Below are 16,767 nucleotides of genomic sequence, written 5' to 3' on the forward strand. Positions count from 1 at the left end.
CCGAGGTGAAACTCCGGTCTCGCTGTCGTGTGTTTGCCATCACCCGGGCGATGCCGCACGGCCGGTCCTGAAAAACAAATTATTTGGTGGACAGTCGGCCTTCCCGTCAACAACTTGTTATTTACAGTATTATTTGACTCGGGAGCTACACGTTCATATGTGGGTTTACAAGGGTGATTGATCTTTTGGGTAGGCCTTGTGAAATTTTAGAAAGAGGGTTTGGAACCCTAATGCCTACGGAATTGGTTATCTCTAATAGGCGCATTAGGTCTATGCCGATTAGGATCGGTGATAGGGAATTCGAGTACCTCGATCTATAGAATTGAAATTAATCGAGTTTGATATTATACGGGGAATGGATTTTCTATCCAAGTATTCGGCCAAGATAGATTGTAGGCGTAAAATGGTGACTTTTCGGCGGAAGGTGAAGATCCATTTGTTTATGTCGGACGGCTCGGTGGGTCTCGATCCAGTTATTTCTGTGTCGAGAGCTAGGGATTTACTATACAATGGTTGTGTAGGATTTCTAGCGGTAGTATTTGACTCAGCAGACTCGAAACATTTGGGTCACGAGGTAGTCCGGGTGAGTGAAAGATTTTCTTGATGTGTTTTCACAGGAATTGCCGGGATTGCGCTCGTGCCGAGAGATTGATTTTAAATTGATTTGGCACAGAGTCGAACACCGTTTCTAAAGCTCCATATAGGATGGCTCCGGCGGAACTCAAGGAGCTTAAGTTACAACTTCTTGTGGGATGCTTGATATTGGGTTTATTTGACCCGCGTATCGCCTGGGGAGCTCGGCTTCTTTTGTGAAAAAGAAAGATGGTTCCATCGAGAATGTGTATTGATTATCTAGAACTAAACAAGTCGACGAGACGATTAAGAACAAGTACCCGTTGCCTAGGATCGATGATCCGTTCGATCACTTCGGGGAGAAAAGATGTTGTTTTCAAAGATTGATTTACGATACGGGTTATCACCAACTCGGGGACCCGGGAGGAGGACATACCGAAGACCGCTTTAGAACGAGATATGGGCACTATGAGTTTCGGTAATGTCGTCGGATTGACCAATGCTCCTGCGGCAAATTTTTTATGGATCTCATGAATATGTGGTGTTCAGGATTTCCTCGATAACCGGCGTTATAGTGTTTATCGATGACATTCTTGTATACTCTCAATGAGAAGAGGAGCACGAGCATCATCTTCGAATGGTGTTACGACGACTTAGGGATCACAAGTCGTATGCCAAGTTCAAAAAGTGCGAATTACGGTTGTCCGAGGTGTCCTTTCCGGGTCATATTGTTGGGAAAAAATGGAATTATGGTTGATCCAAACAAGATAGAATCGATGAAGAATTAGTAGCCGAGGCCCAAGTCTCGGGGGATGTAAATTCGAAGTTTTCTCGGGTTAGCGAGGGGGTATTATCGACGTTTCGTCGAAGGATTTTCTAAACTTTCTATGCCCCTAACCGAATTGACCAAGAAAAATCGGAGATTTCGTGTGGTCGTATATGTGAGTCAAGCTTTCAGAGTTGGAAACGGCGTTTGATAACGGCTCGGTGTTAGCTTTGCCATCGGTATCGAGAGAAATTTATTGTTTATTGTGATGCATCGCGGATGTGGTCCGGGATGTGTTCGATGTGTCTGACGTAGTCATAGCTTATGCCTCTCGTCAACCGAAGGATTATGAGCTGACGTTGCACTAACTCATGATTTGGAACTCGCTGTCGTGGTTTTTGCTTTAAAGATTTGGCGACATTATCTTTATGGTGAAAAGTGTGAGATTTATACGGATCATAAAAGTCTTAAATACTTTTTCACCCGTGAAGATTTAAATATGAGGCGAGAGAAGGTGGTTGGAACAGTTAAAGACTACGATTGCGAACATCTTGTATCACCTAGGGAAAGCTAATGTGGTGGCGACGCGTTCGAGCGTAAAAGGTCCGGTCAAGTGTATACTACGGTTATGATAGCTCCTCAACTAGCCTCAAAATGGTTAGTGCGGTAAAATTGAGTTCGTGGCCTGGAAATTACATAATTTAACACTCCAACTGGACCGTTGGAAAGAATCGAAAGGCACAACTGAAGATCCCGAGCTAGTTAAAGTTCGAGATGAAGTAGTGACGGAGTCGGTTACTAAGGATTTTTCAATCTCGGCGAGTTGGAATGTTGTTATATAAAGCTCGAGTTTGTGTTCCTAGTGTTGATGAGCTTAAGAAAGAGATACTTGATGAAGCTCACACCACGCCTTATTCGTTACATCCGGAACCACCAAGATGTATCAAGATTTGAAACCCTACTTCGGTGGTATGGGATGAAAAGAGATGTAGTGGACTATGTGTCCAAGTGTTTAACTCCGCTGCCAGATGGTTACTGAAATTTGAACATCGAGAGGCCTACGAGTTATTGCGACCCTTTAATCCTTCCGAGAATGGAAGTGGGAGGACATCGCAATGGACTTTGTAATCGGGTTACCTAGAACTACGGGGATGTATGATTCGCATACGGGCCATTATGGATAGATTTACAAAGTCGGCTCACTTTCTGCAGTGAAAGTTACCTACTCGGTGGGAACAAGATGTCGAATTGTATGTGAAGGAGATAGTTCGTCTCCATGGAGCCCCTAAATCTATCGTGTCAACAGTAGGGATCCAAAGTTCACATCGAAATTTCTTTGGGTGAGTCTTCGAAGGCTATGGGTACCAAGTTAAAGTTTAGTACGACCTTTCACTCCTCGCATCGATGGTCACTTCTAAAGAACTATCCGTGATTTTGGAAGACCTAGCGTTGAGAGCTCGTGCATTGTCATGGACTTTGAGGGTTCATGGAGTAAGTATTTGCCTTTAATTGAGTTCTCCTACAACAACGGTTACAAGCAATTAAAGTACACAGGATGGCTCCCTATGAGATGTTATATGGTAGAAAATGTCGTTCTCCTATTCATTGGGACGAGACAAAGAGAAAGGAAATACCCGGGGTCTGCGGAATTAGTGCAAAGGACCAATGAAGCTATTGATAAAATCAAGGCACGGATGCTTGCTTCTCGAAAGCAGCAGAAAAGTATGCCGATCCGAAGCGCGAGAGATGTCACATTTCAGCGGGGGAACATGTTTTCTCTCATGAAGCTTTCACCTTAATGAAGGGTATTCCCATGGCGCTTCGGAAGAAGGGTAAGTTAAGCCCTGGAGGTTCATTGGGCCATTTCGTATACTCGAGAAGGTCGGGCGAGGTAGCAGTACGGCTAGCCTTACCACCGGCATTATCAATCGTTCATGACGTATTTCACATCTCTATGTTAAGGAAATACGTGTCGAACCTCGACTCATGTCTTGAGTTATGAAGCCAGCTTGAACTACAACGGACTTAATTTGGTCCTATGAAGAGCTGACCAATTGGCCCATTTTGGATAGGAAAAGAAAGAAAAGTTCTTCGCAACAAGACTATTGCAATCGTTAAGGTGCTGCAGCAGAGGAACGATGGAGTGGAAGAAGCCACGGGAATTGGAGTCGATATGAGGACTCAACATCCGTGAACTATCTTTAGGTTAGATTTCTGGGGACGAAATCCTATTATGACGGGGATAATTGTATTAATGACCGCTTTAGTGAATGTGTATTATAATAGGCTATTATCACTAATTTTTATTATTTTATTATTTTATTATCATTTGTGAATTAATTTTGAATGTGGACCCGAATATTTAGAAATAAATATTAGAGTTATAGTTTCTCAATTCTGGAGATTTTATTAAACTCTGTAGGGTATTATTTAGCTTATATGTGAAATATGTTAATTTTGTAATTTTGCTCGGCATGACAACGGAAAATGCGATGGATGGCTGACTCGATCACATGGGTAAGTTTAGAACCCTATTTCATAGTGGGGAATATTTTAGAGAAAATAAATTATCGGGATTGAGCGGGGGTTATGGAAATTGACCATTTACCCTTCTAGTTTCAAAGAAATACCTAGTTTAAGCTCAAGTGGCATTTTAGTCTTTTATTAATGGTGGTTGAGGTGGCTGCCATGAGTGTGTGACACCTAGCATTTTAATTTTAAGCCAAGGGTTAGTTAATCCTTTTCCCAATTTGGAAAATCAAAGAAAAAGAAAGGAAAGCATTTCCTGTCGGAACTCTCTCTCTCTTTCTATTCTACGAGGCAAACCAAGGATCAAACACGAATTTTCTTCCATTTCATGAATCTAAGCTAGGATTCAAAGTGATTTTATCTAAGGTAAGCTCCTAGAACTCTTGCTTATGTTAATTTTGAGCTTTTACTTAGTTTGAGCATGTGATTTTGGAAGTAAGTGGTCATGTTAGATTTCAAAGTGTTTACAGTTCGAATTTTAGTGGTTTAGTTGAGTTGATTCTAAGTCCTAGTATTTGGTTTTAATGGTGTAGATGGTTTTTATGCAATTTTAGGTTTAAAGTTCAAAGCTTTACTCATTAATGGCAACTTGAGTTGTAATGGTTTATTCCGTGAATTACCTTTTAACACCGGAAATCATTGTGTATGCATTGTATAGGTATACTCGAGAGTTTGGTAAAGTTTGGGATTGAATTGAATCAAGGGGGATAATTTTTGGTTCCCGACGGATGAATTCGAATTCCGGCTTCGGGTGGTATCCGTACCAACGCTGGCCGACCTAGTTGGTGACCCGGGCAACGGATACGGTTGGGAAACCGCTCTACCCTGTTCGGGGGATTTTCAGAACCACTAGTTTTGGCGATTTTCGAGATATTTAGGGTATTGCCATGAGTGGTTATTGATAGGAAACTTTAGTTTCTAGTTTTAAGTCCCGGAAAGTGATTTAGCGAGTCACTCATCTCCGTTTTACCATTATTGTGATTAGTGGCATCCATCTAGCACGTGAATTCCGTTCGGAGCTCTGGCCAAAGTACACTTGAATCTCGGAAAACGGTAAAAAGAACTGTGTATAATGTATGATGTGATTATCTGAATGTATGTATATGTCTTTATGTATGCATGCTTGAATTATGTTAAACACTACCAACACTTGTATGAATAAGTTATGGAGTGTATTGGTACAGTGATTGTTGTTAATTTGAGTACGATACAGTGATACCAACACAGGCATAGGAAAATGCTAAGGTGTGTGGTACATCACTCAGTGTTACTCGGGACGGATAAACCTTACCAACACTCGCATGGTGAGGTACGATGTGTATGTGGTATAGTGGTTGTACCCCGGTATTGAACGTTCATACTATACATTAAGCTCTCAGTAAATAGGTGTATGGGCGCCTATTTAAGGTGTCTAAATTATATGATATGTTATATGCATTTCTTCGAGTGTTTCCGTTGACTCACGGTTGCTTCCATGTGTAGGTAAAGGAAAGGCGAAGGCCGAACTGGGAGTGAACTCCGAGCTCGGGTGAGATTGTACATGTCGCGCGGCGCGGCCTGGAGTTGTTCGGTCTCGGACATCTCGGGAGTTGTATTTTTTGCAAACGGGCCGTATGCGAACTGTAACCGTATATTTTGGATTGTATGCTTAAAAAGTAAAGTTTGTAAAGTTTTAAAAATCGGGATCCCGGCACTTGTAAATATTTTATTAAATTACAAAGTTTGGTATTTAATGCAAAAGTTTTAATTTGACACGTTTTTCGAGAAATTTCTTTGATTAGCAAAGATTGCATAATTATTGAAAAGCACTGTAGCGTGCCTTAGCATTAGGGCGTTACATCACATCTAAGAATACTGGTTTTTTTATTACAGTTTGTTTGATATGTTTTTTTTTTATTGTTAATTAAGGCAAAGAAAAAAAAATTATTAAAGTAAACTGGACTTAATATATGTTAATTAAAATTATTTATGATAATAATTTAAATCTCACAATAAAAGTCTATTAAAAATATTTTTTTTTGAAATCTATTAAAAATATTTAAATAATTTATATTGACCTCATATTTATTTGAATTATAAAATCAATTTATTCTATTTTTGTAAAACTAATTTCTATTAATGAATCAAAACTTTAAATACTATCAGAAAGATTTTAAATTTTGATTTCTATTTTATCATTTAAGGCAGCTATATTGCCTAGTTTAATTATAAAGCACGTAATATAAAATTAATTATACATCCTTTGCACGTAATTTTTTTCTAGTATATATATATACTAGGTGGGAGTTACGTGCCGAGGCACGTAAATATTAGTTTTAGGTAATTTTTTATTTTTTATTTTTTCTTATTTAGATTGTATGTGAAGGTATGATCATACGAATAATTTGTTTTATCAAAGTAATATTTGTGCTATTATAAATTGTTATTCAAATAAATTTGGGTATATATAAGTCATATCTAAATAATACTTTTTATTTACTTATAGAAAATTTGGAGGAACAAGTCATAAGTTTTGCAAATTTTAAAACAAACATTATGTAACAAAAATTAAAGTGAATGTGCGATCTTAAAATAGAAGAAAAAAGTATTAAAAAAAGTCTTAATATATGGAATATTATTAGAAAAACTAAAAAGAGTATAGTGAAATCTCTCCGCCTAATCTTCTATTGGTTCATCGCGTTTGGCAGATGGTGAATTGATTGTACTTTGAACTCATTGTTCGTTTTGGATCTACATACAACTGAATTCTCCATTTTTTGGCTGATATTGCTCCGTAATTTTTTGGACAAACAACTTATATTTTTGTAAAAATAATTAGTAATAAGTTTTAATATATTTCTATTTATGAAAAAATATACTCCCAAGAAAAGTTGTGATGGATTAATAATAAATAATAAGATGTGATGAGATTATCAAGGCTACCGAGAAATTCATTGAGATTTGTACGGGCAATCTTCGTGTGGGGACTTTGAGCTTCCGAGTAAATTAGCGCCATCTTACTGCATTTTCCTATGAGAGGAAACCGGAGAACAAGGTTCTCCCTTTGAAAGTCGGGTCGGCCTAATTAGTAGAGAATAAGTCAATTTAACTCGTCAATAAGTTTATGTAAACAAAAAATTACAACCTTGATAGAGTTTACCCCAAATTCAAAGGTCTATAAACTCTATAATCTAGAAATTATTCATAAAAAAGCAACACAAATTATAACTAAAAAAAGTAAATTAGTACACTTGTGAAACCTAGAATCCTTCCCATTTGGAGGAGAACGAGCCATAGGCGGAACGTAGAGAAGCTAAATATCACTTTTTTCTTAACCAACTCTTAAAAAAAAAAAAAAGATCATGTAACAGTACAACCAGTAGGTGGAAAAATTAGGCAACTAAAACAATATTCTATTTTTTATTTTAGAAAAAGAAAAAAGGTTTTACAAGAGAAAAGTAAAGAGTAAGGAGTACCCCGATCAAAGCTCCGCGGAGGAAGAAAACCCCTCATAGATTCCGCTGTAAATCAAGCTAAAGAACGAATCTCGATGCTATTCCTCGCTATACAAGCATTGAACTACGGTGAAGCTCGACGCAGAGATCATTGTACTCATTAACAATCTCGTACAAAAGTTGAGGTAAATGAGCATATTAAAAATAAATAAATAAATAAATAAATCTTAGCAAATGAAGCAAAGTAAAGTATTCAATAAAAATAAAAGATAACTACATTACGGCCTTTCCAACTCTACTGCTTAAAAGGGCCTCACTAAATCCACAATTCATCGGATTGGTCCGGTTCCATAGCTTCCACACCTATTATTAACATCAACACAATGAGCATTCGGTTCGAACTAATTTTCTATCAGGGCCAGATTGGATAAGACGCGTGAACATAATTGTCTCCCGCGTAATCCCACACACGCTTAGATCTCTAATTCAATAGAATAACAAGTCGTTGTTGCGTTTCTTTCCAATGTGTTATTGCATGTCCCTCTCGTATACCTACATGACACAATGGAAACAAACACAAACAAATTTACACACACACATATATATATACACACGCAAGCAAATAAATAAAAGGAGAAAGAGAGAGAGAGTCACACATCAAACAAATAAAAAGAATGAAAGTGAGTGGGGTATGTGGATAAAAAATTTTAGTAACGGGCAAAAGACTTAGATGACACAAGGTGGTATAGATATGAGAGAGGAATTGAAATTGAGATTTGGTTCATAGAGAGAGTCCCTTTGGGTCTCTCCAAAGACGTTGAGGTATCATTTTACGTATAATTTTTTTTTCCTTGTGTTTCTATTTGAGTTCGCAATATAACAATATGGTTGGTATATTATTCATCTATTACCTTCCACGGCCAACGGTATCCACATATCACACACATCCAGAGATTCTCGTACGTTTGACAAACGTTGCAAATTGATTTTTCAGCCGTCGTCGGATAATATCCGCATAGCTAAATATATATTTGCTCAACAATTATACAATTTAGCGGAAATAGTGATCAATTACTTTTACTCTCAAATGTGAAACAAACATTTACCGGACAAGAAGAATCGGTCCGGTTCGAAATGCAAGAACAATGAAAAGAATGATTGCGCATAGTTGTCGAATTCCACCCATGCCTTGTTCTAGTCTCTCCGTAATGAAAGCCAAATATAGCATGAGGATATGAATTCAAACATAATGTTTGTTTGTTTATTTCTTCCGAAGTTAATTTCTCGTTATAAGTTTCAATATAAACAAAACAAGCAATTGAAAAACACTACCCGTAGAAATAGGAAAACATACCAAGACAAACCGGACAAACGCAGTTGGCGATCAGCTGGGGCTCCGCCGAAGACGATTGCTTATGTTCAATGGAACCAAAGTGTAATGCACATCCACCGTGAAAAGCACACGACAAACCTCCTCCTAAATTCAAAGATTTGGGGTTAGGTTTCCCAAGTTCAAGTGGATTTGGGGTTAACATAAATGAGTATCAATTCATACCTTGTCTTCCATTGAAGTGCTTGTAAAATTTATCAAAGGTAATCTTGACTATCAAATCTAATCAAAAATGCTATAACGATCCTCCATACCATCATTTCTACAAACCACAAACTAAGTAAAGTTAAAAATAAGAAAATTTTTAAGAATGCAATCTGAAAAAGGAAAGTACAAACACAAACCTTACAATCCGCATAAGAACCGCAAATCGGCAAAAATCGCATATGTCAATTTTAGGGTAAACAATGAAAAGCAAAGCTTACAGGAAAGGGCAATATCGTTCCGATAGAGAAGCATGACTTCGTTCTTTTGAAGTCTCTATGGAGGCCGCCAATCGTAGTTAATTATATTTCCGTATACGATTAGCAATTGCGATGTATAGGGTTTTAGATTTGGAAAAAAAATTGTAGAGAAAGATAAATCGGGGATTTGATTTGGATTTGACCTATCAAAGATCGAATCGATGATAAAGAAGAGGATTTCTTTCTCGATTTGTAAATTTCAACGATTACGAATTACTGAGAGAAAATGAATTACGGGTTTAGTCGTTTAATTCCTTTTGTTTCATTTTCTTCTCCTAATATTTAGCATAATTGGTTATTTTTAAGATGTTAACTGTGTATTTTTTTAATAAAATAATGTTATGTTAACGGAATGTGTGTTTTTTTGAATAATTTTTTTGTTAAAAAAATAATATAAATTAATTGGGAATATTCTGTTAAAGTTAACGGAGGAAACAAAACAACATCGTTAAACCAAGAATTGCCGTTAGATAGGCACTTTTAATATATAAAGATACATACAAAAATAAAAAAATAGTTTGAGAAACAATAAATAAAAGAGAGAATTAAAAAAAATAAAAAAGAAAAATACAGAGAAAAGAAAGAAAGAAAAAAAAGGTCGGAAATTAACTAAAAAAAGAGCCAAAACTCGGAGAGATTTTTTTTTTTTTAAGGAATTACCTCATACTTTATTTTTTTTTTCAAATTTACGGTTTTGGGAATCTAAAATAGTTGCAGCGCTAGTTGCAATAGGAGTTTCTATACGATTTTTTTTGTTGCAATTTAGGTTGCAGCGCTAATTGTAATAGGGATTTTTATGTATAATTACGTGAAAATACAAAAAAAAAAAAAAAAAAAACTATTTTTAACTGTAAAAATGAAAAACTACTTTTTTTTAACTCTAATAAATAAAAATAATAAAAAATTAAATAAAAAATATAAATATAAAAATTTCTTAATCAAAAAATTAACCTGTAAAATTCCTAAAAACAGAAAGTGAGCCATAACAGGTGCATTGTAGTAGATGGCCTCATCAGCCCTCGAAACAATTTCGTACGAATAGCGTCACATTGTGTTAATAGATAAGATCAAAATTCAAAATAGTAAGGAAAAAGAAAAAAGAAGATTAAAACTAAAAGAAACTTTTCTTTTTATCAAACTGTATTAGCAAATAGATTTACACGGTTTTCTTTGACACATTTCCAAATCTAGGCAAAGCATCTATAAACAAATAGAAAAGGTGATTTATTTTTTTTTGGAATGACTTCCTATATTATTTTTTCTTTTTTTTTCTATTTTTTTTTTTATTTTAATAGTTTAGGTTACTTTAGTAATTGTTTCCTAAGTTGCGATGTAAATATAAGTTGCGATATAGATTGTTCTTGATATGTGTATATCCTTATAAATAGAAAAACATAATAAAAACTCGTTTAAATGTAAAAGTGAAAAAAACGCTACTTTTTATTTAGGGTAAATTGCCGTATAAATATTTAATGTTTCAGATTTTATACACTTAAATACTTTATCTTTATTTTTGGAGGCGAAAATACCCAATGTTACAATTCTCTGACACCCATTGCTACCACTTCCGTTAACTCATAAATATCGACACATGGAGGGCTCAAATGTATTTTATTTATTTATTTTTAGTAATTTTTCCCTCTGAACTTTGACATGTACTAAATCGTGACCCCTGAACTTTTTTGGCCGTTAAAAATTCCCTCTGAACTATTGAGATTGTTAATTTTAAGGACTTGTCTAATTTAAATAAAAAAATTCTAATATGGATGAAAGTTCAAAGGGCATAATTTAGTACATATCAAAATTTGAGGGGCATGATTTGATAGATATCAAAGTCTGGGGAGCATGGTTTAGTACATAAACAATCACTGAAACAGTAAAATTGAATGAAATTAGACAAAAGTCCTTAAATTTAACAATCTCAATAGTTCGAGGGAATTTTTAACGGCCAAAAAAGTTTAGGGGGCACGATTTACTACATGTCAAAGTTCAGGGAGAAAAATTACTAATTAGCCTTTATTTTATTTTAAAAATTAAAATTTTTAATATCAGAAATTAAATGTTACTTATTTCAAAAGAAAAATGAGAGAGATACAATACTAAATTACTATAATTGAGTGAACCACTGCAACATATGAAACATGGTTATCGAATTGAAGTGTCAATACCATGTAAAAATTGTTATGAAAATTGGTTTTTTTTAATTAAAATAAGTAGCATTTAATTTCTGATATTAAGAATATTAAGTTTTAAAATTGAAAAAATAAATGTAATGCATCTATGTTATTTATGAGTTAACGAAAGTAATAATAACATGTGTAAGAGAATTATAATATTGGATATTTTTATCTCCAAAAATAAAGATATAATATTAAATATTTATGCAATAATTTATCCTTTAATTTATGTATTTATATTCTACATTTTCCTTTTCTGTTGGCTATACCTACATAGACTGGAAAATTAGTCCATTGGAGGCTGTATTATATTAATTAAGCCTTTTAAAACCAATGTCTAACTTCTGTGCAGTCTGCATTGTAACAAATAGAATATGAAAACGATGTCAACTCTAAATTGTAGAGTCGGATGATGGAATACAAAATCCATTATTATTTTATCTTATATATTTTTAGAAGAATTCCTAACTCCATTATTAAATGGATAAAATATTTGTTTTGGGTCAAATATGCTGGCCTTGTGATACTTCCAATCCAAGTGTCTAATTCTGTCCCATTTTCAAACTTCCAAAGCACCAACCTCAAGTCAAGATTATTGGGACGTACTAGCCAGCATCCTTTAGTAATTAAGCCTGAACTCCCTCCCGTATATGCAATCCAAATTAGATAATGAGAAAATGTCAGCTGATAATTAATTTTGTCGAAAAAGCTATAGTAAGGAAAAAAAAATGGTTCCATTTTATAGAGGTCATGGTGCCACCCATTAAAGAAATTAAAAGCATAATCTGGCCCAAAACAAAATTTAGACTTTTTTTTTAAGGGATTGTTTCACAAAAACATACAAATAATAAAAAAAATTACAAAAAAACAGTTTTATGGAATTTAAAATATTTTTATGATTTTTTTTTATTTTATTTACAGAAAATACTTTTTTTTATGTTGTAATCTTATTAATTTGTTATTGATTTTTGGTTATCTGTATGTTTTTTTTTTATTGTTATTTTGATGTTATTTTTACATAGTTTTTTCTATTTTTTATTTGTTTATATTGGTTTTAAAATACAATATTAAATTATGGCACATCTTTGTAAGCATAATTTTACACAGTAGTACTATATTTTTCACATGTGTACGCGGTAATTATTTTTACAATAGAAAAGAATATTTTGCAAGTTCTTGGCTAGGGCATCTTCAATGGAGAAATTCAAATTTGGTGTTAAATCAACACCAAAAAACTACTATTTCAACACTAAGAGGATGTTTGGTATTGTTTTCTGTTTTAATTTGTTTTAAAAAATTGTTTTTAGAAATGAGAACAAAAAATAGTTTTTGAAGTTTTTAAAACACAAGTCACGTTTGGTTAGTGATTTTTAAAAACAATATTGACCAAAAGCGAATTGGTTTTTAACACAGAAAACAACATTTTGTTATTTTCAAAATTCTTGTTTTTTGTAACTTTGTTTTCTGAAAACTGTTTTTAAAAAACAATGCCAAACAAGCCAAATTTTTTTTAAAAACAATTTTCTGTTTTTAAAAACAAAAACCAATTTTTTAGTTTTGATGTCAAACATGCACTAATTTTTTTTTTATTTCAACCATTACACCAAATTTCATATTTTTGTTATTTTATTAATATAATAACAATATTTTAATACTAAATATATATAGTTATTTACTTTTTCTTCTTTGAAGTATTATTTAATTATTAAAAATTCTTTTTTAAAAAATAGTGTGGTCTACAGTGTTCCACTAAATTTGGTAGAACAGTGTAGACAAAGTCATTTATGAGGATAAGTTTAGTGTCCCATTGAAATAAATTAATATAGTGTGAAACTACACTATATTTGATGTTTTAGTGTCCCATTGGAGATGGCCTTAGTATATATAGACAAGGATATTTTATATTATTTTATGGGTCTAACTTAATTTTTAAAAAAGTATTGTTATTAGTGGTATTTCCCATCTTCTACATATATCCTCTTGGTATTAGCTAACGATATTTGACCCAATAATTAATTAAACTATAACAATATTGATACGTAAAAAATTACTAAGCACTGATAATCACAACTGATGTCGTTTACCATTTCTCTTTCCAAAATGCATCTGTATGAAAAGAGCTAAATTTCTTTCTCAACTTGCAAAATAAACAAACAAAAATTTGAACAACTGGCACACCTCTTCGAAAGGACCTACCAAGCAAAATATAATAAATAAACTAATATTTAAAAAAAAAAAACTACAAAATTAGCTTTTTCCCAGCACTATATAATAGCTTCCTTAATTGATAGTTATGAAAAAGCAAAATTTCCACAAGCAAACTGTGATTTCTCTGGATATATACAAAGACGTATATATAAGCATAGACCTAGATAATTAATTTTAACAAGTAAGCTTGTTCTTTATTAGAGTGTATATATTTCTTCCTTCTTTTCCTTCAATTTTTTATAAAAGAGAGAAATAATGTTACCAGAAGACTGTGTTTCGACGATTTTGTCATTCACTTCTCCTTTAGACGTGTGCCGATCCTCTGCGGTGTCGTCCACGTTTAGTTCTGCTGCAGAATCTGATGGGGTTTGGGAGAGATTTCTACCCTCTGATTATCACCAACTGCTCTTAAGATTGGTCAAAACTACTACTAATTCTGATTTTTACACAAAGAAAGAGCTTTACTTTCATCTCTGTAATCCTCTTCTCCTAGATGGAGGCACAAAGGTAATAACATATAAATAATAATTATAAACCCACATGACATTTCCAATTCCTTTAATTATTTTTTTTTTGTAAGGCAATTCCTTAATATTTAAATTTTTCATCATGTTCCAATTTTATTATCAGAGCTTCAAAATAGAGAAATCATCTGGCAAAAAGTCTTATCTACTCTCTGCAAGAGAGCTACTCATAACATGGGGTGATGAACCAATGTATTGGAGCTGGAAACATGTAAAAGAATCAAGGTTTGTTGGTACTATATTTTGAATTTCTCTATATAAATATATTTGATAAAAATTCTATTAATAATGGATAAGGTGTTTTATTTTTGTTTTTTTGTTCAGATTTGCTGAGGTGGTTGAGCTCAGAACAATCTCGTGGCTTGAGATTCATGGGAAGATTAGAACCAAAATGCTGTCTAGTAACACAACCTACTCAGCTTATCTAGTGATTAACATTTCCAACCGTGCGTATGGACTCGACACGGCACCGTTTGAGATATCTGTTAATGTAGGAAACCGACAAGTGTCTTATGGCACAGTTTGTGTCAGTGGATATGACAAGAATAAGATGCAAGAAAAAATCATGAAGCAGACATTGAAAACGACACCGTTTGTGGAGGAGAAAAAGAACGTGATTATTAGTGAAAGAAACGACGGTTGGGTGGAGATTAAACTAGGAGAGTTCTTCACAGGTGAAAATGATGATGAGGAAGTGAAGATGAGTCTAACTGAGACAAAGGGTTATCATTTGAAAGCAGGGCTAGTTATTGAAGGTATTGAAGTTAGGCCCAATATTAAGCATTAACAAAAGATATTGTTGTTGATTATTTCTTCTTTTGATATTGATTCTTTCATTGTTTTTTTATTGTAATGTTTCAAAATAAGATGTAATTAAATAAATATATATACGTACCTCGAAGAAGATTTTCTTGAAATAAATACCATGTTGTTTGTTTGGTTGCTTGATCTTATGTTCAAATTCAAGGTTCACTAATTAATTAATTGGAACAGATATTCCTCTTAATTTCTTCACATTATTTCCATTTTTAGAAAGTTTTTCATCAATTATATATGTGCTCATTTTTTCACTTTATGGCGTCATTCATACCAGACATTGGAAAAGTTCATCATATTGTAGCGCGGTGGGTGGGTGGGTGGGAAAATCAACCATATTGCTATTACATTAGGATTTACTAGGGTACTGCTAATTTTTTGGCTGTACGTATATCCAACTTTTTAGTTTGACATTTGGCAGTGGAACATTATGCACACTGGGAAGAGGAGGTTGGCTAAGCATTAGGTGCACATCGGGTGGGTTTTCCATGTTATCGAGTTTTCGGGTTTAGGTTTTTCGAGTTCGGATTTTGAAATCTTGGGACAGAACCTACATGTATGAAGACCGGGTTTTCGAGTTTCGAGTCCTGGTGGGTTAGGTTCAGGTGGGTTGGGTCGGGTTTTGAGTTAGGCTAGACTTTTTTTTTAAGAAAAAGAAAACAATTTGTTACCAAGAAATTAGAATTGAGTGTATTTTTTAAAGAGTTTTTTATGGCTAAATCTTCCCAAGTGTTCTTTTACTTACATTTAACCCTCCAAGAATTTTAGCGGTAAAACCCTCCAAATTACTGAACTAGTAGTAAATTTAAGGTGTCATTCAGTTAACTGTCATTATGAGCTGTTTATGTGTACACTCTTGTACACATGATACGTTTATATTGGTGCAACTAATATTATTATTTAAAAATTATTTTCAAAATTTATTTTAAAATTAGATAAAATTATAAAAAATAAAAATAAAATATTTTAACAAAATAAAAAATATTATAAATTTTGAAATATTTTTTATATTTTTAAAATAATAATATTAGGTGTATCAATATAAATTTGACACATGTAAAAAGTATACCTATAAGCAGTCTATATTGACAGTTAACTCTGTAAAAAATGGGTGACACCTTAAATTTGCAAGCAGTTCAATAGAGGGTTTTTCCATCTAAATTTGAGCTTAGAGAATTAAGTGCAAGTGAAGTGATAGTTGAGAGAATTTAGCCGCAAAAAACTATTTTTTAAATTTAACATGTTTGTTCAATGGTATATTTATACATCATATAATTAGAGACAATTAACAGATTTTGTTTGGTAAATTTGATACGAAAGTATACGTAATCAAGATAAATAATATTATGATAAATAAAGTATCGTTTCCTCGAACATTGATTATCAATTACAAATCAATTAATTATTTTATTTTATTTGATGAATTGTTTGATAAAAGCTAAATGAAACAAACAATAATTAAAATTTAAATAAATAACAATGATAAAGACAAGAATTATTATGATCTCCAATCATCCTTTATTTTATTTCATAATGTAATTACTCTATTTTTGTTCTTCTTATTCAATTAATAAGTTGAGTTAAGAAGTTTATAATCTGGTTAAGACTTATAAACATAAGTGAAAACTTCTTCTATTTCTATGGTAAGTTTAATAACAAATATTGCATTAAGCATAACAACTAATAAAATCATACAAACAACCTAAGTACTTTCATCTTAAATCAATTTGCATCCATATCAACTAGAGCATATTCAAATCTCAACTTTTAGAATTTTGATTTGAATTCATATATAACAATTAAAGTTGACCAGTCAATAATTGCAAAATTAGAACATATTGTATGGAATTAAATAAAGAGAAGAAGAAAAAAAATTGTATAATCAC

The 16,767-nt window shown here is 33.1% G+C and overlaps 1 protein-coding gene across 1 annotated transcript; it reads left to right on the top strand.

Moving 5' to 3' along the window:
* The first annotated feature begins 13,614 nt into the window (after positions 1–13,614).
* On the top strand, positions 13,615–15,010 carry LOC133035087 (F-box protein PP2-B15-like). Its single transcript, XM_061110783.1, has 3 exons — positions 13,615–14,048; positions 14,172–14,290; positions 14,390–15,010. The coding sequence occupies exons 1-3, from the start codon at positions 13,797–13,799 to the stop codon at positions 14,850–14,852; spliced, it is 834 nt and encodes a 277-aa protein (XP_060966766.1). The 5' UTR covers positions 13,615–13,796; the 3' UTR covers positions 14,853–15,010.
* Positions 15,011–16,767: the final 1,757 nt, after the last annotated feature.

Source organism: Cannabis sativa, chromosome 2, assembly GCF_029168945.1.
Source record: "Cannabis sativa cultivar Pink pepper isolate KNU-18-1 chromosome 2, ASM2916894v1, whole genome shotgun sequence".
NCBI classification, from domain to species: domain Eukaryota; kingdom Viridiplantae; phylum Streptophyta; class Magnoliopsida; order Rosales; family Cannabaceae; genus Cannabis; species Cannabis sativa.

Coding starts and splice junctions, on each gene's coding strand:
- LOC133035087 (XM_061110783.1), top strand. CDS start 13,797: ATGTTACCAGAAGACTGTGTTTCGACGATTTTGTCATTCACTTCTCCT. Junction 14,049..14,171: donor TCCTAGATGGAGGCACAAAG/GTAATAACATAT, acceptor TTTTATTATCAG/AGCTTCAAAATAGAGAAATC. Junction 14,291..14,389: donor AAACATGTAAAAGAATCAAG/GTTTGTTGGTAC, acceptor TTTTTTGTTCAG/ATTTGCTGAGGTGGTTGAGC.